The sequence below is a fragment of the Pempheris klunzingeri genome, chromosome 10 (genome assembly GCF_042242105.1).
Source record: "Pempheris klunzingeri isolate RE-2024b chromosome 10, fPemKlu1.hap1, whole genome shotgun sequence".
NCBI lineage: Eukaryota > Metazoa > Chordata > Actinopteri > Acropomatiformes > Pempheridae > Pempheris > Pempheris klunzingeri.
Window position 1 is genome coordinate 26,426,142 of NC_092021.1, and position 20,194 is coordinate 26,446,335.

The 20,194-nt window shown below is 48.1% G+C and overlaps 1 protein-coding gene across 1 annotated transcript in view; it reads left to right on the top strand.

Moving 5' to 3' along the window:
- Positions 1-20,194, top strand: part of kalrna (kalirin RhoGEF kinase a) — a 103,318-nt gene that overhangs the window by 52,864 nt on the left and 30,260 nt on the right. Inside the window, exons 17-38 of the mRNA XM_070838565.1 lie at positions 378-552; positions 820-1,069; positions 1,931-2,097; positions 3,988-4,107; positions 5,742-5,810; positions 5,923-6,072; positions 6,157-6,306; positions 6,799-6,913; positions 7,128-7,243; positions 7,464-7,586; positions 8,174-8,356; positions 8,449-8,570; positions 8,902-8,968; positions 9,061-9,170; positions 9,512-9,581; positions 9,662-9,751; positions 10,531-10,623; positions 11,212-11,323; positions 11,500-11,690; positions 11,792-11,893; positions 11,972-12,120; positions 12,609-12,711. Coding sequence (XP_070694666.1) covers positions 378-552; positions 820-1,069; positions 1,931-2,097; positions 3,988-4,107; positions 5,742-5,810; positions 5,923-6,072; positions 6,157-6,306; positions 6,799-6,913; positions 7,128-7,243; positions 7,464-7,586; positions 8,174-8,356; positions 8,449-8,570; positions 8,902-8,968; positions 9,061-9,170; positions 9,512-9,581; positions 9,662-9,751; positions 10,531-10,623; positions 11,212-11,323; positions 11,500-11,690; positions 11,792-11,893; positions 11,972-12,120; positions 12,609-12,711 — 2,827 coding nt within the window. The remainder of the gene's footprint in view (positions 1-377; positions 553-819; positions 1,070-1,930; positions 2,098-3,987; positions 4,108-5,741; positions 5,811-5,922; positions 6,073-6,156; positions 6,307-6,798; positions 6,914-7,127; positions 7,244-7,463; positions 7,587-8,173; positions 8,357-8,448; positions 8,571-8,901; positions 8,969-9,060; positions 9,171-9,511; positions 9,582-9,661; positions 9,752-10,530; positions 10,624-11,211; positions 11,324-11,499; positions 11,691-11,791; positions 11,894-11,971; positions 12,121-12,608; positions 12,712-20,194) is intronic.

Genomic DNA, 20,194 nt, shown 5'->3' on the forward strand with positions numbered 1-20,194 from the left:
GACTGACACAGCAGCTCAGCTAATAATACTCATACTTTAAAAAGTCAAAGTCATACTCAGGTAAGATGGTTCCTCCCCATCTTGCTCTTATTTATGTGAAAGCTGATCCTCATTCTCCTCGAGAGTAAAAAGACCAGTAGTTGTTCTGTTTTTCTGTCCGTCACACAAATCATTTAGAATAAAGTGCTTCATTTGTATTGATTTACTTTATTAGTACTTTTTAGTTTAAATATGAAAACTGTTAAATCATCTCAAACGTACAGCATATGTGCCAGCTTTGTTTGATCTAGAGTGTGTAGAGGGAGGTCCAGTGTTGGGGCCAGTATGGTATAACGCCCCCCTCGTCTCCCCCGTCTCCCCCATCTCCCTTTCCACAGAGATGCAGCCATGTCGACCAATAAGACGCCGCACTGCAGTTCCATCGCACACATCCAGGGGGTGCTGCAGCAGCTGGACGAGGCCCAGGGCCAGATGGAGGAGCTGTTCCACGAACGCAAAATCAAGCTGGACATCTTCCTCCAGCTTCGTATATTTGAGCAGTACACCATAGAGGTAAGGGGGCGTCTGCTCAGCATCACAGTGGACATGCAGCGCTCAGAGACAGTTCTCCTTCCAACAGTCTCCTAATACAGACTGAAGAGTTAATTTGAAAAGTTGCTGCTGCCTCTGCAGAGTGGAGGTTTGTCTGCCCTTCACTTTTCAGCCTGTGGGCTTTTGCTTGTGGAGCGAAAAAGAAAGCTCAGAGGTGACAAACAGCTCCCACTATGACCGTCACAGTGTTCTCTGTCCTCTGTTCCCACCTCGCCTGTGGTCCTGCAGGTCACAGCCGAGTTGGACGCCTGGAACGAGGATCTGTCTCGTCAGCTGAACGACGCCGGCCGCCCGGGCGGCAGCGGCGGCGGCAGCGGGGGAAGCGGCGCCTCCTCTGGCGGCGCAGAGGACATCGGCCTGGCAGAGCAGCGGCTGAAAAGGCACGCGGAAAGGAAGGCGGCCATGAACAACATGACCTACGAAGTGATGCAGCAGGGCCAAGACCTGCACCAGTACATCATGGAGGTCCAGGCTTCAGGTAAAACACACACACACAGACAGAAACAATGGAGCAGACAGTGAGCGAACGTCTTACGTGGTAATGCTCACATACCACACACTCTGATCACTGAGGAAGGGTAGTAGTTGTCAACTGATGCTGGCATTGACGAGTAATATTAATAATATTGGCACCTTAGAACGTCCACACTGAACAAAGAGGCAGAACTTTGGGAGAGAACATCTACTGTTAGAACATCTCTGAATCATCTTTGGCTGTTTGTGAGCACCAAGCTGTCAGAAATCCTTTTCAAGATGTTCGTCATCCAAGGCATTAAGATGTTTCTGGGTTTTTAGTCTTTGGTTTTGATTCACATGCAGTAAAGTAAAGTCTGGAGTTGAATTAATCAGAATCAGAATTACTTTAATAATCCGCAGGGGGAAATTGCTTTTTGTTACACAGCTCCAAAAGAATAAGAATAAGAATAAACTTCAAACACAAAGTAAAATATAAACATATAAAAGTATGAATTAAAAAAAAGATGTATTAAAAATTATAGAGGTAAGTTACTGCACCAGGTGAGTCCAGAGTCTAATAATAATAATAATAATAATAATAATAAAAAAAACACCACTACTAATAATACTACTAATAAAAATAATCAATGAACTTAAAGGAATAGTTCAGTATATTTTGGAACATGCTGATATCCTTGTGAGAGTGAGAGGAGACGATGTGTGTACAGTAAAGGTGGTACAGCTGTCTGCAGCTCTGTTATAAGATAAGAATCCTCTCCACACTGAGGAGGAGTCCTGTTCATAGAGAGCTGCAGAGATCCTCCACAGCATCACCAAGCTGTGTGTGTGTGTGTGTGTGTGTGTGTGTGTGTGTGTGTGTCAGGGATCGAGCTCACGGGGGAGAAGGACATGGACTTGGCCTCTCAGGTTCAGGAGCTGTTGGAGTTCCTCCATGAGAAGCAGCAGGAAGTGGAACTGAACGCACAGCACACACACACACGTCTGGAGCAGAGCCTGCAGCTACGCCACCTACAGGCCGAGGTTAAACAGGTAAACACACACACACACCACACCAGCAGGAGGTCCACACCTGTCCACACCTGTCCACACCTGTCCACACCTGTCCACACCTGTCCACTCCTCCACTCAGCTGCTGGCCAATCAGAGGCTTTAACTTCAAACTTCACACAAAATGTAAAAACCTCATTTTAAAGGATCACCGTCTGATTCACTGTAGTAGTTTAGTTTAGTTTATTCATTCATTCTTCTCCCTTGGACCCTTCCCGTGACTCGTTACCCACAATGCAGCTCGACTACCAACAATTCAGTCAGAGATTCCGGTGTTTTGTTGTGGCAGCAGCTCATGTGGCCTCCGGCACAGAAGAGCAGCACCACATCAGTCCGTCTGTCAGTCTGTCAGACTTCACTCAGCTCCACCTGAAGGCTTCATGCAGCCTCCCTCCACGCTGCAGCAGTGAGAGCCTCCACCAGTAAACACGCTTAGAGGAGGAAACTAGATCCTGAAGAGGAAATAATACGGTGCTTTAACAGGCTCAGACTGGCTTGTGTTATCAGAAACGAAGGAAATGAAGTGAAAACGTAGCTCTGCAGGACTCCTCCACGCTGGAGGAATGACAAGAACAACACTTGGCTCGTCCTTCCGGTTAGAGTCGGGAAGACGGTCTGTGTTTGTGTGCAGATGTGAATGTGAACATGCGGTGTGTGGAGACAGGAAGCTGCTGCTGCTGCTGCTGCAGATGGATCCAGCTGAATAATTTATGAGGTTTATGGCAATGTGCTAATAACACACACACACACACACACACACACACATGCTGCTACCCCCTCACCTCTACTCCTTTCTTTTCTGTTTCCTGCTCCAGTCTGTCCTGCAGAACTCACCTGGTTTACTGCACACACATGTCCAATCATGGCCACAGGTTTCTCCCAGTGCCTGTGGGCACAGTGTAGGTGGGACACTCCAGACTGTGAGAGAAGTGAGAGAGACGTCCTGGTTAGTTTGAGCAGAGAGGGACAGAACCACGCTCACATCAAAGTCCTGCTCAAGGCCCACAAGCTAATGTGTATCTAAAGTGTCAATCCAAAAAAGCTTCACCTCCTGGCAAATCTCTCTTTTCATGCCCCCCCCCTCCTGGCAGGTCACACAGTGAGAGGAGACGGGGGGGTGATGGAGCTCCTGCCCACTAATCCTCTGTTTCAGCAGCCGTGTCGTTTTACCTCTGAAGATCTTTTCACTTCAGCGTTTAAGTAAATAAATCAGGTTTTCTGTGCTGCACACATGGAGTCATACGCTGCTCCGTCAGGAGATCAGCTAGAAAGGTTCTGTACTGAAACCAGTCCAGTGTTTAAGGTCTCTGACCTCCTCTGAACACAGTGTGCTGGATTCAGTTCATTTAGTCAGTTCTAGTTTGTCTGCTCCTCTTTGTGCTTCTTATCTGACAGACTATGCTGCCACCTACTGCACATCCTCCCCCAGTGTCACAGACAATGTCTCATATCAAAACCTTGTCATCAACGTGGTTATCTTGATAGTGTTTATGTCCAAATGCACCTGGGACACATCAGTCAGGACATTAGTCCTGCTGAACACTGGAGGTCTGGGAAAAGAGTGAGACAGACACCTTGGACACTGTTAAATGATCTGACACATCTGTTGTCCTTCATTTATTTGTTCTTCTATACCCTTTATCCTTTATATATATGTTTGATACCCATGGTTCCCTCACACCGCCCATCGACCTCCTTCTGATCATGACCTGATTAGTGTGGAGGATTTCTCTGCTACATCAGTGTCCCCTCTGCTCTTTTTGACATGGCTTTGAATTTCTCCCCCTCTCTCCCTCTCTCCCTCCTTCTCCCTCTCTCCCTCCCTCCCTCCCTCCTTCTCTCCCCCTCCCTCCCCCCTCTGTGTGTCTCTAGGTGTTGGGGTGGATTCGTAACGGTGAGTCCATGCTGAATGCCAGCATGGTGAATGCCAGCTCTCTGTCTGAGGCTGAGCAGCTGCAGAGGGAGCATGAACAGTTCCAGATGGCTATAGAGGTACACACACACACACACACACACACACACACACACACACACACACACACACACACACACACACACACACACACACACACACAGACACACACACACACACACACACACACACACACACACACACAGACACACACACACACACACACACACACACACACACACACACACATCCTAATTATTGGTGCTCGAACCAGGCTTACTGTACTTTAGAAATGATTATTCCAGTCTGCATTGGTTTGAATGGTAGCAGATGGGTGCACACTCTGGTACACACTCTCTCTCTTTGTTACCAGTGTGTGTGTGTGTGTGTGTGTGTGTGTGTATGTGTGTGTGTGTGTGTGTGTGTGTGTGTGCTTGGCCTCAGTAATTATTTCATTCTGCATTGATTTTGAGGAGTAGCAGATGCACACACACACGTTCAAATGCATTTAAGTGCTCTCTCTGCCTGCATATGTTTGAACATGTGTGTGTTTGTGTGTGTGTTGTTCTGTGTAATGCTTCAAATAGCTGACTCTAGAACACTCACAGTGGTAAAAGCCCCATGGTCAGCACTGTACAGTGCACACACACACACACACACACACACACACACACACACACACACACACACACACACACACACACACACACACCCTACATGTGTCCTGACCTGGTTTCTGCTCCTGTGCAGCTGAAATTGGTGTGTGCCTGTGTGTATGTGTGTATGAGTGTGTATGTGTGTCTGCATCCACCAAACTGATGTAATACTGCTTGAACACACACACACACACACACACACACACACACACACACACACACACATTAATAATAAGAGCCCTACACTGGAGCTGAACTCTCTTTCCGTCTGTTGTGGAGGAACATGGACGCCGACTGTGACGTAACCTTAGAAAATGATTTAGCTCCTGCTGTCGCCATCATTTCTTCACAATATCGCTGAAGTATTTTAACAGGAACCTTGAAGCTTCTAGTTGCCATTAGGGTGATTGCACTTGCTCTCAGGCTTCAGATGGAAGCCGTGATGGTCGCAGACTCCGACAAACTCCCCTATCGAGCTTAAAAAGTGTTAAAGTTGACATTCTTTTTTAAATTTCATTACCATTTATCACTTAAAGGTGCCCTGTGGGGGTTTACTTACTCACAGAAACACACTGTGTGTATCTCTGAGGTCAAACTAACATGGTTCCTTCCTCATAAAGCATTTGCAAACTTTCTTTTCTTAAAAGTTTGAAAGTTTCATTATTTACACCCTGGTTTTCTAGTCTTCTCCTTCGCTGCAGCTGTTGGCTCATTACTGTGCTCCCTCACTGCAGCAACCTGCAGACCAGTGAAATAATGTGAAGCCATTGCATCGCTCCATCGTGCTGATGGTGGTAAAAACCTCTAACGAGGCAGTGATTGTAATTGAGAGTAACGAACAGGGCTGAACAGTTCATTGAAATGTTATCAGAATTACAAAATGGCCGAATGTGAAAACATTATGAATGAAGATTTATGGAGCTGCAGACGCTCCGGCCTGCAGATCACAGTCACAGCATCTGTCAAAGAATCACATCATTTATTTGCCATCGTTCAGCCTTAATAGTAACTGTCTCCTCCTCCTCCTCCTCCTCCTCCTCCTCCTCCTCCTCCTGCAGTCTCTCTTCCATGCTAACTCCCTTCAGAAGACTCATCAGAGCGCTCTGCAGGTCCAGCAAAAGGCTGAGGTACGTAAAATCCCTTTTACAGCTGATTGTAGCTCACTGTTAACTCCCTCCTCTAGCTCTCCTCCCATCATGACCGTGTGAGACCCTCCACCTCTGTCTGATCCTCCTCCAGATGGTGCTCCAGGCCGGTCACTATGATCCAGAGGCCATCCGCAGCTGTGCTGAGAAGGTGGCTGTTCACTGGCAGCAGCTGATGCTGAAGATGGAGGACCGCCTGAAGCTGGTCAACGCCTCTGTGGCCTTCTACAAGACGTCTGAACAGGTGCACCTCAAACACACACCTCACACACCTGCTCAGAGTTTGTGCCGCGCTGTCGTGGCGTCACCGTCTCTTCGTGTCCGCCAGGTGTGCAGCGTGTTGGAGAGCCTGGAGCAGGAGTACCGGCGGGATGAAGACTGGTGTGGCAGTCACGATAAACTGGGAATGTCGGCCGACACCGACCACCTTCTACCTCTGATCAGCAAACACCTGGAGCAGAAAGAAGCCTTCCTCAAGGTGGGTCACATCTCACACTGAAGCACATTCAACATCCAAAGAACATCAAATTTAGTAAAAACACAGAATGAAGCGGAAGAAAGTGTAGACGAGAACAGAAAACAGCACCTACAAATTTAGATTAGATTTCCAAATATTACATTACTAAATGACCAAATGAGACAAGGTGCCACAAAATGAGATGGTGAAATCATCATTTAGATCCAGAGAGAGAAGTTAAACTGCTTTGAAACACATAATCTCTCTGAGTTTCATTATCTTCTCATAAAGTCTGCTGATCCGACCTGTGGTTGATAGATTCAGACTGAATGAACTGAATCACAATGTTCCAATTAGGATTCAGGGAGTGAATAAACAGAACCAAAGAGGGTTTGTTTGAAATGCACATAACAGATGGTTTCATTTCACTCAGAGTGTTTTGTGAAGGAGGGTGAAGTCCCTGGGTAGTGGGTGTGAGATAATTAGCACACCCATCATGTCCTGTTGCTCCAGGCGTGCACTCTGGCCCGGAGGAACGCTGAGGTGTTTCTGAAGTACATCCACAGGAACAATGTGAGCATGCCTGGAGCCGCCGGCCACGCCAGAGGGCCCGAGCAGCAAGTCAAAGGTGAGTGAGATCAGTCAGGAGATTCATATGTAATATCGTGTATGAAGCTGTACCTGAAAGCCTTCAGAGCCTATTGCAGCTGTTTCTATGAATGTGATCTCAGACAAACATGGGAGATTATTACTTGTGTGGCTCTCTGGCCTGTGTTTCCTCAGATGTGTACGGTGTACAGGAGTGTGTACGTTTGGTAACTGCTGTGTGTTTCTGTGTGCAGCCATTCTGAACGAGCTGCTGCAGAGAGAGAACAGAGTCCTTCACTTCTGGACGCTAAAGAAACGGAGGCTGGACCAGTGTCAGCAGTACCTGGTGTTTGAACGCAGTGCCAAACAGGTGTGTGTGTGTGTGTGTGTGTGTGTGTGTGTGTGTGTGTGTGCATGAGTAAAACAAAAGAAAGAGCTCTTTGTTGGATCGTAGTTTTGGGAAATGTGCAGCACTAATGCAACATGTGGTTTATTTCATGAGGGTGTGAGTTTATAAGGGCAGAGATCAACTGTATCTGTGTGTGTGTGTGTGTGTGTGTGTGTGTGTGTGTGTGTGTGTGTGTGTGCAGGCATTGGATTGGATTCAGGAGACAGGTGAAGTTTACCTGGCCACACACACGTCACCTGGTGAAAACAGCACTGAAACACAGCAGCTCCTCAACGACTACCATCACTTCAGACTCACTGCCAAGGTACAGTGTGTGTGTGTGTGTGTGTGTGTGTGTGTGTGTGTATTGAGCCTCAAAGGAGCCAGCAGATGTAATAATAAGTAAAAACTGGGTCTCCTCTCTGAAAGCTTTACATATTTACACTGACATTCCTACATTTGCTCTCTAATGAGACATGACAGATCCGTCTGTGCTGTATGAGGTTGGCCTGCACACATTTAAAACTAGGAACATAATGGATCCTGTGTTTGGACGGGAACATGTTTATGGTCACTCCTGTTGTACAAGTTCATTCACATTCATGTGAAATTCTTTGGCTGGGAGCTCCGTCAGGGAAATATGTATGTAAGGTATGTAAAGGTCTATAAACAGACTGTCAGCCAATAAGGTGCAACAGCAATAAAGACATTTATACATGTGGCCTGTAAATATAAAAACTGTCAGACTTCTTAACATCAAGTATAAAAACAGTAAGAAGTAAGTCATCAGTGTGTGTGTGTGTGTGTGTGTGTGTGTGTGTGTGTGTGTGTGTGTGTGTGTGTGTGTGTGTGTGTGTGTGTGTGTGTGTGTGTGTGTGTGTGTGTGTGTGTGTGTGTGTGTACTCCCCACAGCAAACCAAGGAGAAGGTGAAGCTGCTGATCCAGCTGGCCGACAACCTGGTGGAGAAAGGCCACGCCCACGTGTCGGAGCTGAAGCGCTGGGTGAGCACGGTGGACCGCCGGTACCGAGACTTCTCCCTGCGCATGGGCAAGTACCAGGAGAGCCTGGAGAGGAGCCTGGGAGTCAGCTCTGAGGTGCACACACACACACACACACACACACTCGTACCGGCCTCTGGTTTTAGTCACTTCTGTTGCAGGGTATTGAGAACAACCCCTCTGTGCAGGACAACAAAGACTTGGAGTTGGACATCATCCCCGCCAGCCTGACGGACGACCCTGAGGTCAAACTGCGTGACCCCAACCACGAGGTCAATGAGGAGAAGAGGAAGTCAGCCAGGAAGAAGGAGTGAGTACGGCACTGAGGATGGAGGGTAGATAGTGTTCCTTACAGCAGCAGAACTGGTCAGTGCTGCAGAGGGATCGTTTTACAGAAGGGAGAAGAGATTGTCCCTCTCATCACACAGCGTCGTACCAAAGAAATCATCTGACTTCCCTGAATACTGATTTAAAACTGAATTTCAGAAGTGTCTCCACAGCAGTGATGTGTTGCACAGAAACAGCAGACAGTGTGTGTGAGAAGGAAGCTTCACTGTTCCCCCAGTGTCTCTGCGACACAAAGTGAGAGCAGCTGTGACTCCTCCACTTCCTCAGGAGGCTAATCTGTTTTCTTGTCTCAGGTTCATCATGGCAGAGCTGCTGCAGACAGAGAAGACCTACGTCAGAGACCTGCAGGAGTGTCTAGAGGTGAGGAGAAAGCCTTCTGAATGTCTGAATGTGTTTTGGAACAACAAATGTATTGTCTTACCTGTCTGTCTGTCTGTCTGTCTGTCTGTCAGAGCTACCTGTGGGAGATGACCAACGGCGTGGAGGAGATTCCTGCGGGCATCGCCAACAAGGAGCACATCATCTTTGGCAACATGCAGGACATCTACGACTTCCACAACAAGTGAGAGAGTTTTCAGTGTTAGACGTTAGCACACAGCGTAGCAACAACTGCAGCATTTTAAACTGTGACAGCGTGTTGGCACAGCCTCTGCAGCCGGCAGTGATGAGCCAGGCTTCCTGCAGCGCAGACATTTGCTGCGAGAGTTCGGACCGATTGAACTTCCTGGACTTTTAATAATATTGTAGCTACAGGGGTGCTGAACAAGCGGCTTTGCCTTCATAGACAGTTCATGACCCCCTTGGCTTCCTGCGGCACCTCTGGAAAACTCTGTGTAGGTTCTTAAAGAGACATGCTCATGTACTCCTCCACCCCATTGAGACCTTTCATATGTGTGTTTGCAGTATTTTCCTGAAGGAGCTGGTGAACTACGAGCAGCTACCAGAGGACGTGGGTCACTGCTTCGTCACCTGGGTGAGGCAGTGCTTTGATGCTGGTGCTGGACATAATGAAATGTTCACCGTTAAACATGTTCCCTCCTGTCCTGCTTTCAGGCCGATAAGTTCCATATTTATGTGGATTACTGCAAGAACAAGCCAGACTCCAGTCAGCTCATACTGGAGCACGCCAGCACCTTCTTCGACGTGAGTGCACCCTTCATCATTATCATGTCATGTCATCACACAAACAGCACGAAATATGATAATAAGAAGTGATCACCAGCCTCTTTCTCAGTGAACTGGCCTCGTCTGGGCTACTGTAAAGGAGTCACATGGCTGTTTGTGGTTAAACCAAAAGGATCTTCCAGGTCTCTCTCTGTAGGGATCCTTTCCATGATGCTGTCACACACTTAGAATAACACTCTGAGCCTGTCAGTGGATCAAACAAGCTCTTCTAGTGGACCTACTGTGATCAGGTGGACCAGCTCCCAAACCTCTTCTACCTATTTGTCATTTAGACACTAGAATATGTGCAAACAGGTTTAAAAACACCAGAGTTCTTACTGAAACCCTCTAAATAGGAAATCTGTCTATTTCAGGATACCTGACACATGCTGATTTTGCACATGCTTGTGGTTCCCTGTGAATAAATAGATGTCCTCTCTAATAACTGACGCAGTAGTTTATCTCCATCAAAGTGTTGCTGCGGCACAAAACGTCGTGGATAATTAACACGGCTCGATGCAGGCAGTTTGTCGTGATGGATGCTTATTGTGGAGCCTGAACATGATAAACACGACTCCGATCCATCATGTAAATGTAGCACGTGGAGCAGATCAGCCAGGATCAGTACCACCACCACTACCACGACTCTGTAGTTCCCCCGTCGTGTCAGCAGGTGGAGCTGCTCACTCACTGGAAAGTGCTTCATTTCTTTCTGCTCGCTGGTGTTGCTGTAACTGTGCCTCTGTGTGAATAACCAGGACATCCAGCAGAGACGTGGCCTGGCTAACTCCATCTCCTCCTACCTCATCAAGCCAGTCCAGAGGATCACCAAGTACCAGCTGCTGCTGAAGGTGCACACACAGACAGCCATTCCTCCCCAGGCCTGACCCGGACCCTGATACAGGGTCTGGGTGTGATTCAGTCCCGGTGTTTGATTGATCAGCTGTGTGCCTCACAGCGTGGAGACATGACGACATCAGGCTTGACTTACAAACACAGATATACAGTGACTAGTTATTTATTATTAAAATAATGAATAAGTTCAAGTGTTCAGACCCTTTAAATGCAACAACAAAATGACCTCACACTCATTTTGTTGTGTGTTCATGTTGTTGTTTGAGCTTTTATGCACAGTAAAGTGATCGGTACCTCCGGAGCAGGGTGGAGGTGTTTCTGCTCAGAGGTCACATCAGTGTGTCCGTGTGCTGCTGATGCATGACGCAGTACGTGTTAGTAGATGTAATCGTAGACCTGAACTGGATAGATCGGCCCAATCAACCCCTAGGATGTAGGTATTAACAGCTAACACACACTTGACCCTCACACTACAGGTGGTGTGTGATCACAGGCACAGACTGAGCAGCCTCAGGGCATTATGGGATATGGTGTGTGTTTTGTTGTGCCTCCCATCACATCTGATATCGTCTCCTCTCCTGCAGGAGTTACTGTCGTGCTGTGAGGAGGGTAAAGGGGAGATTAAAGACGGCCTGGAGGTGATGCTCAGCGTTCCAAAGAGAGCTAATGATGCCATGCATCTGGCCATGCTGGAGGGTAAGACCCCCCCGCCCCCCCCCACTGGACTAAAACCTGTAAGCTGACAAGTGAACTTCTGTTTCTGTGCTTCGACTGAGAGAGGACGTCTAATCCCATAAAGAAGTGTGCCGTTGGTTCTGTCTCCTCCCTCCTGACGGCCGGCTGCGTGCTCACACTCTTCTCCTCTTCCTCAGGCTTTGAGGAGAACCTGGAGGTGCAGGGCGAGCTGATCCTGCAGGACAGCTTCCAGGTCTGGGATCCACGCTCGCTGATCAGGAAGGGGCGGGACCGACACCTCTTCCTGTTTGAGTTCTCCCTGGTCTTCAGCAAGGAGATCAAAGACTCAGCGGGCAGAACCAAGTACCAGTACAAGAACAGACTACTGGTCAGTGTGTGTGTGTGTGTGTGTGTGTTCTGTAAGAACAGCCGCTGTGTGTGTCACTGACTCACATACCTGATGGTTCATCCCTCCCTGCTGTCCCACAGACGTCAGAGTTGGGGGTAACTGAGCACATTGAAGGTGATCCATGTAAATTTGCTCTGTGGGCAGGAAGAACCCCGTCCTCTGATAATAAGACTGTGCTGAAGGTGAGTGAAATGACCCTTTAGATCAGTGCTGCCACTAGTTTTAGAAGCTGGAACGTTCATAAACCTGGTGTCCTGCAGGCGTCCAGTATGGAAGCTAAACAGGAGTGGATCAAAAACATCCGGGAGGTGATCCAGGAGAGGATGACTCACCTGAAGGGGGCGCTCAAGGAGCCTCTTCACCTGCCTAAAACACCAGCGCTGAGCAAACCCAGGAATAACACCAAGAGGTGAGCACACACACACACACACACACACACACACACACCTGTTGAAGGATGATTTATGTTTGTGTGTTGATGTTAGTAATCAGTGCTCATTAGTGCAGTCAGTCCGGCTGGATTCTCCCAAACACTCTCTTCTTAACACACCTCTGCTATTTGCATGTGGTGCACAGAGGTGCAGAGCCCCCCCCCCACAGACTGGTGAATCCTCAGTAATCTCAGAGAAATGTGCAGCCAGCCTGATGCTTATGCAACAAGGAGATGTGGGGCTTGATATTTTCCCCCCTCTGCTGTTGCCACAACTAGAAACGTCATCATTGTACACAGCGGTGCTGCGGGCAGAGACCTTATCACCCTGTCGGAGGATAAAGTGTCAGCACGGCAGAATAAACCTTTTCTGAGCACCAAGTTCCCAACAATCAAGTTCAAACACATTTGAAATGACGTGTAAGTTTGTTTGTCAGTAATTTAAATGAATGTGTGTGTGTGTTCAGGGAGGGAGGTGAAGATGGAGACAGCCAGGGAGACGGCAGCAGCCAACCAGACACCATCTCCATCGCCTCCAGGACGTCCCAGAACACTGTAGACAGCGACAAGGTAGGACACACACACACACACACACACACACACACTGACGAGCTGATGACCCACAGCTGGCTCAGCGCTACAGGGTCTCCCAGGCAGCTACAATGGGCAGAAGCAGGGGCTGTGCAGAAAGACTGTCTGTGACGGTCCATGTGTGTGTGTGTGTGTGTGTTCCCACTGCATCTGTGATACATGCAGCACTGTAACTGTGTGTGTGTGTGTGTCGTGCTGATCCTTACGTTCACGTGTAGGTTCAGGTCAGTTGTGTGTGTGTGTGTGTGTGTGTGTGATGTGTGACCACATGAAGAGAGAAGCAGGCAGTGATGAAAAGCCTCTTCAGGTTGTGTGCAGGCGTCTGTGCTGATGCCTCCTACCAACCAGCCGCTCACATTCAAGTACGTAAGTAATGTAGAGCTGTGTGCCTGAAGCCTCGTGTGTTCCCTCGTTCTTCTGTGTGCTCAGCTCCAGGCAGGGCGGGAGGCCTTCTGGACTTGTCCCAGGAGGAGAAGCTCAGCTGTGAATAATCATATGGATGCTGAGTTAGCTGTTCTAGTTCCAGGGTGCTGTGTTCACAGAGGGATGTAGAGGATGCTTTGTTTAGAGCTTTATTATTATTATTAATGAAAGAACTCAACCTGATGACTGAGTTTGGTGAAGCGCTTCTATTTTATTAGTAGTTTTGATCTGTGCTGGTTGTTTTCCAGTGATACTACAGCACACACACACACACACACACACACACACAGATGTCTGTCATGGCCTCCCACTGTAGTGTTACACAGTGTGGCCTTTTCACTGTGTAACCCCACGCCTACACACTGCCCAGCCTCTAAATGTCAGCACCACACACACACACACACACACACACACACATATTCTCATTCTTATTTTCTGTGTCCAGTCCAGCTCACAGGATGAACCTCCTGAGCACAGGTCTGCTGTGCTCTGAGTGTGTTTGTCTCCCTGCCTCTTCCTGTCCAATGAAAACATGAGGAGGAATATTTCCAGCCTGTTTAGTGTGTGGGTGTGTTGTTGCTCTGGTCCAGTTTATTGTTTCTAGGATGTAGAAAACTCCGGCTCGCTATTTCTGGATCCTCCTCCTGTGTTTTCCTAAAAACATCAAAGCAAAAAAAAAACCCCAGTTCTACATTTTGTCTCGATGCGTCTCGTATTTCACGTGCTGACACAGCAGAGCGGCTCTCCTGGTCTGTGCTCCGTCCTAATGTGACAACAGGAGAAGGAGTCTGCGTCGTAGCGGACGGAGGAGGGATCACAGAGCAGAGACCCATTAAACATGTTGTGAAGAGACGCCTTCACCTTCCTGTGTGCCGTCTGCTAATGAACGCTGCCTGAATCTGTGTCTCTGGTTTAAATCCGTGGCTGTGCAGCCTGGGCCGACGGTGGCTGTGCAGCCTGGGCCGACGGTGGCTGTGCAGCCTGGGCCGACGGTGGCTGTGCAGCCTGGGCCGACGGTGGCTGTGGAGCCTGGGCCGACGGTGGCCGTGCTCGTTATCTTGTGTGTGCAGGGCGGTGGTGCTCCCTCTCCTTGTGTTCCCATGGCTCTGCCGGCCCTCCAGGGGTTTATCGTGAACTCTGGCAATTCGTTGTGTGTTTTGGAGTAAAGACAAGTCAATAAGTGGTGTTTATTGGTGGCTTTCCCTCCAGACATGTGATAAACACTCTGAGTCAGCAGATCTGAAGGAGCAGAAGCTTTTGTTATTGACCAGGTTAGTTTGAGACGAAACAAGAAGCCAGACTTTGGTGATGAAAGTGGAAGCTTCAGATAAGCAGAGTTTCAAACAGCAGAGATGAAACAAATGAGAACTGTAGTTAAAAAACAGGAGCCGATGATGCTGAGTGTCGGTCTGTCAGGTCTAGTGGATGGTCGCTGACCCTCTGTAAGGTGGCTGTCTGGACGTTTGGACCTTTTTGAACTGTATTGAGAGTTAAGGAGAAGAGCTGTTGTGTCGTCCTGAACATGAAGCAGGAAGATGATGAACTTTACTAACTTTACTGTCTTTTACTGCTCCGTCTCCTCCCGTTAACGCCGTCACACCTCTCTGTCTTACCTCACTCTCTTTCCCTCTCCGTCACACTCCTCTCTTTTAGTTTTCCTCCCCTTTGGGTTATTTTTATACCTCCTGCTGTATTTTCACTGGATTACACTTTGTGCAGGCTCACACACCCATAATTAGCTGCTCCCCTTACAGTCCATCCCTGGTTCTCTCTCTCACTTTCTCACTTTTCACACATCACAACAACCCAGCTGGTGTAGTCAGATGTTCCACTGGCTGTCTGGGTGCTGGGGGGGGGTGTAGACAGGGCGGGAGGCTTCTGTTTCTGGTGGTTTCTGGAGTTTTATTTGACGAGTGTCTCTCTTGGTCTCTGCAGAGTTGTTTCTGTTCTCTTCCTGCCCTCTCTGTCTCCTTCACTCTTCTTCTTCTTCTTCTTCATCTCTCTCCACCGCTCAACAGGAAGACGCAGCCTCGCTGGTTCAGACCGGTGTGGACGTTTAGCAGCACCTCCATGTAGCTCCTACACCGGTGACTCTACGCTGGTGTGAAGACTCTCAGACTAATCAGAGCTTTAACCTTTATAGTCCTGGCTCTGATTTAAATGTGCTGGTTTACAGACGGGAAGCTGATCAGTTCTCACTAGAACATCAAACAGCAGCACTGATGGTTTGTTCAAACACTGTTTGACCTCCTGTGGTCACGAGTAGAGACCGTCCTCGGTAAACTAGCGGAGGTGGAGGCAGAGCAGGTCGTGGTGAATGGTTGGGAGAGACGGCGACACGGAGAGTTTGGTTTTGTGACCAAAAGACGACCTTCTGCTGAACCAGACCCCTAAAGGTGGCAGAAGAGGAAACCTCCATATGGACATTTCAGAGGCCGCTATCCAAATACTATACTGTGAGGTTTTGTTGGCACACTGAGGTTCAAGCCTTCTGAGCCGTCGTGTTTAATGTGTCCGTCCTGTGACGCTGTGTGGAACATGTCTGTGCTGTGACGTTTGTGGGTGCAGTGAGTCAGCTGTGGTTCAGTCTGTGGTCTTTATGTTATTTAAAGCGTCATTCCGGCGGCTGCCACCGCGGCTCTGTAGGTCAGAGGACGAACCTTTTTTAAAGCCGTCGCCTTCAGTTGGAGTAAAAATGTAGTTTCTCTGTGAGCCAGGACCAATAAAAGCTAGCAGCACTGCTGTGGAACTGAATATGCATGAGTGGTTGGAGGGGGGCTGCTGCTCCTGCTGCTGGCCTCCTGTGGTATTCAGCAGAGCTCAGTGTTGGTCTGTTGTTCAGCCACTTTAGTCTAGACTGAAATAATAGCAGCTTGTGCCATTAAGTTTGGTTCAGATTCTCATGATCCCCAGAGGATGAGTCCTAATAACCTCAGAGATCTTTCTACTTTTCCTCTCGCGCCGCCATAAGTTCAGTGAAATGTCCCGACAACGTTTGGATGGACTGCCGTGAGAAGTGTTGCACACACTCATGCCCCCCCGAGGATGAATCACAATGAAAAATGCATTGATTGCTCACAATGGCAACTTGGCGTTGTCATAGTGAGCACGTTGGCTTGTTTAAATAAACCTTTTCAGTGTCTTTAGCACCACACATGAACAAAACTATCAGCATTATACATGTAGTCTGAGCAAACTGACCCCCGCTGAGCTCCTCGTTTTTAACCCTGCGTAGGTCAAGTTTAACATCATCTTTAGTCAACAAGCCACAAGGTTTCAAGTGGGAATCCATTTATTTTCAAATGATCAAAGTGCATCAAAGTACAGCACCTTTCCCCGGCTCATGGTGAAAACCACGGCCGTGCTGTGTGCCTCACCTGAAACATCATGGCTGCCCACAGCGCCACCCACTGACGGCCACAGGCTCCAACATTCAGCATCACTGTCACATGAACGTGTCTAAAAGTAGTTGTGCAGCTGGATGCAGGCCACATGCACATCTGCAGGGAATCTCCCCGCTGGTATCTCCTGCTGAGGTGACTGGTTTTCTACCAGTATGGATGCAGCCGGCTGTGTGTGGCTGGTGGGACTAGCTGCTGGTGTGTGTGGAGGTCTTTAGAGGCCACGCTGAGATGAAGACGGAGCAGAGCACACAGCTACAGCACTGTCACACATTGTTTACACGTGTGTCTTCTCATGAATCAAATGCATTCAGATCAGACTGAAGCCGTACAGTTGCTGGTCATATGACTGCTGTGTCTCTCACACACACACACACACACACACACACACCATGGCAGTCTGAAAGTGCTTTAGTGCCCCAGCAGCTTCCAGGGAGTGGGAGACGTGAACACACTGACCCACACACACACCAAGCAGAGTGCCGTTCCCATCACACACAAAGCTATGGCTGTTTGTTCAGAGAGAGGGAGAGGGAGAGAGAGGGAGAGGGAGGGAGGGAGGGAGAGGGGGAGAGACAGTGTGAGGGTGTGTTTTTGTGTGGCAAAGACACAAACGAGGGAGTTGTCAAAGACGGAGAGAGCGACAGAGAGAGGGAGACAGAAGAGGAGAGGTCGACATGCCAAAGTGGATGAGCTTTAAACTGTTCAAAGAGAGCAGCAGAGTGAGTACAACCCTCTGGACGCTCTGAGCCTCCTGAAGCTAGACCTCTTTTATTTCTGTCTGTCACGACGAATCTGCTGCTTCATTATGAGCAGCCAAGTTATGTTTAACTGCAGGACTGTTTGGTTGGACTAAGAATATACTGACATGAGTGTGAGATGACTCAGAATGACTTTCTACTTAGAGAACATAGTATTTTAAATAAAAGCAGACATCTCTAACTTAGTGTTTGCTTCACTAGCTCTGTTCACTTTAATATTATTAACAGCACTAATCCTGTTCCACTGCGTGTTAGAGTACTTGTTTAACACAGTCTCTCCTTCCAAACAACATCTTCAGTCGATCTGCTCTCAATCCAGAGTTTGGTCCTGACCGTCGTCATGAGTGCAGCAGCTGAGCGAAGACGCTGCTCCTCCTCCTCCTCGTCTTCTCATGTCGACCTTTAGCTTTTTTTTTTTTCTGAAAGTTCAACCTTCCCGTGAAGATAATGGAGGTTGTAGGAAGAGTGTGAGTGCAGCCGTCCACAGTTCCAGTGCTTCTGCATCTGAGCATGAAGAGCTGAGAAAGTGTTTTGGAGGATTAGTTAGTGACTGTTTAGGTTCGCTCACTGATTCGGATCATACGTGCTGTTGACTTTCACTTAGCGTGTTGTAAAGCTGGACTGTAGGAGGGTGTGTGTGTGTGTGTGTGTGTGTGAAGGGGAGGTTAATGGTTAAACAGGGTGTGTAAGTGCCAGACAGACAGGAAACAGGCCATTAGCTGCCACAGAGAGCCGGCATGAAGCGTCCAGGCGGCTGAATCGAGTTTGATTCGGATTACAGAGCAGACAGACGGTGTAAACACACTGGCTGCTTTCCACTCTGCATTCTGTCCTCGGTTTGGGAAGACTGAGTCTCTAAAGAGGCTCAGAGGACAAGAGGAAATGTCTACATGTCCTCATGTGTCGTCTTGTGTTGATGGTTAAGTTTGAATGGAGAATTCCCCAGATGGTCTTGGTGAGTCACACTGTGACCAGGTTAGACCAGGTTAGACCAGGTTAGACCAGGTTAGACCAGGTTAGTGAGCCAGAGCTGGTGTCGCTCTACGCAGGCAAAGAAAGAGGGACACTTCTTATCAGTGTTCTTCCCCCTAAAATCAGTTATTTATAAACCCAGTCAGATTCTTGGCCCTCACAGTCACATATTTCCACCTGTAGTCTTTAGTACTCAGCATCATGTCACCGTCCCACACACACCCAGTGTGAAGAAGGTTTGTCCAGGTTGTCGTCGGAGCAGAGCAGCTCCTCCATCTGGGGTCGACGTCTTCTAGGAGTCTGCACAGTATAGAAACCACTCAAACACTCTTTATTCTGCTGTATGTTCCTCTGGATGGTAGGCAGCAGGCGGTCTAACGGGGCTCAGCCGTAGTCATCCTCTTTCTCTAGTTGACACTGTATTTCCTGCTAATATGATGGCGGACTGGTCGGGCTGGTTCCTGTGATGCTGTTCTGCTCCCTTTGGAACAAACACCAAACACCTGCTCACTGTTCTCACTGTTGAGCTCATTATAACACTCTGCAGCTTCAGAGCGCGACATGGGGTCATAACGTAGTGCTGAGAAAACTGTGGCACACTGAGACTGACAGCACTGAGAGAGCTCAATCTAAGCAGTGAAGATGAAGCAGTGAAAGATTCAACCTGTGGACATCTACACACACACACACACACACACAGGAAGGACTGTCCCTGGAGTTACCCACCACTCAGATCAGGGACTTTTTCCAAATTAGTTTCCAGCATCCAGTGTGTGAGTGTTATTCATGCACCACATGGAATTTGTGAGTGTGCAGGTCAGGTAACATACATTCAACACAACAGATGCCTGAAGTACATGGATGTGTTTGTGTTGAGTGTGTTTACACATGCTGGAGCTGTGTGTGTGAGTGTTCATCATGCAGAACACAGCGTAGCCAGCGAGCGCTGCTCTGATCCTAATGATTTTCACACATCTGCTGAATGTGTTGTTTCTCATGGAAGAGCAGTAAATTCAGATCTGAAGAGCAAAGCACGCTTGATGTTTCCACTTCAGACTTAGTTGAAATGAAAATGATGGTAACAGGCGGCGTTCTGCAGCTGCTGGCTCTTCTACTGAGCTCTGCAGGTCTGTAGCTGCAGTCATGAGATCAGTTATTCAGCTTCATGAACAACAAACCGAAAAAGCAGAAATACTATACTGCTGTCTGGAGAAATGTAGTATTTAGAGTGAGTTAAATACACTCAGCAGTGAGTATTGGAAAAGTCCAATCTGCCTTGAAGTAGAAGACAGAAGATGAACTCTGAGTGCTGAAGTCTCGTCTTCTTGCACTGGAACAAAACGCTGCCAGTGAATGTAAGTGCTGTAAATCAGTTGCATATGAGAGCGATCGCTTGGATCCCTTGGATCCCTTGGAGCCAGGCTTGGTGGTCCCCGACTATCAAACAGATTTCCACATAAGCATGCAGAGGCTGTGTTTCACTGGAGCCGTCTGTCTGTGGGAGAGAACATGGCAGCAGCAGCTTTAGCTTCCCTCACAGGCCGGCGCTGACTTCCATCTTTTACTGTCTCATTGTGCCGTCTGTGCTCTTATTGTAGTGCAACATGAAGCATGTGACTTTTATCTGCTTTATCAAACCACTTCTTCTATCAGTCTAGTTTTAAAGAGCACTGAGGAGGATTCATGCTGCATGAAAAACACTTAAAATCCTAAAAATAAACCGATTTCTGAGAATAAACGAAGAATTCTTACTTTAAACTCCATAAAAGAGAAAAGACAAGAGAAGAGAGTGTCTGAGAGGAGTGACCCGGCAGCACCATCTGAGAACATCCTTCCTCTTCTGAACATGAAGGAGCTCCTGAAGGAACCTGCTGAACCGTCAGCGGTGACACTGAAGACGGTTCA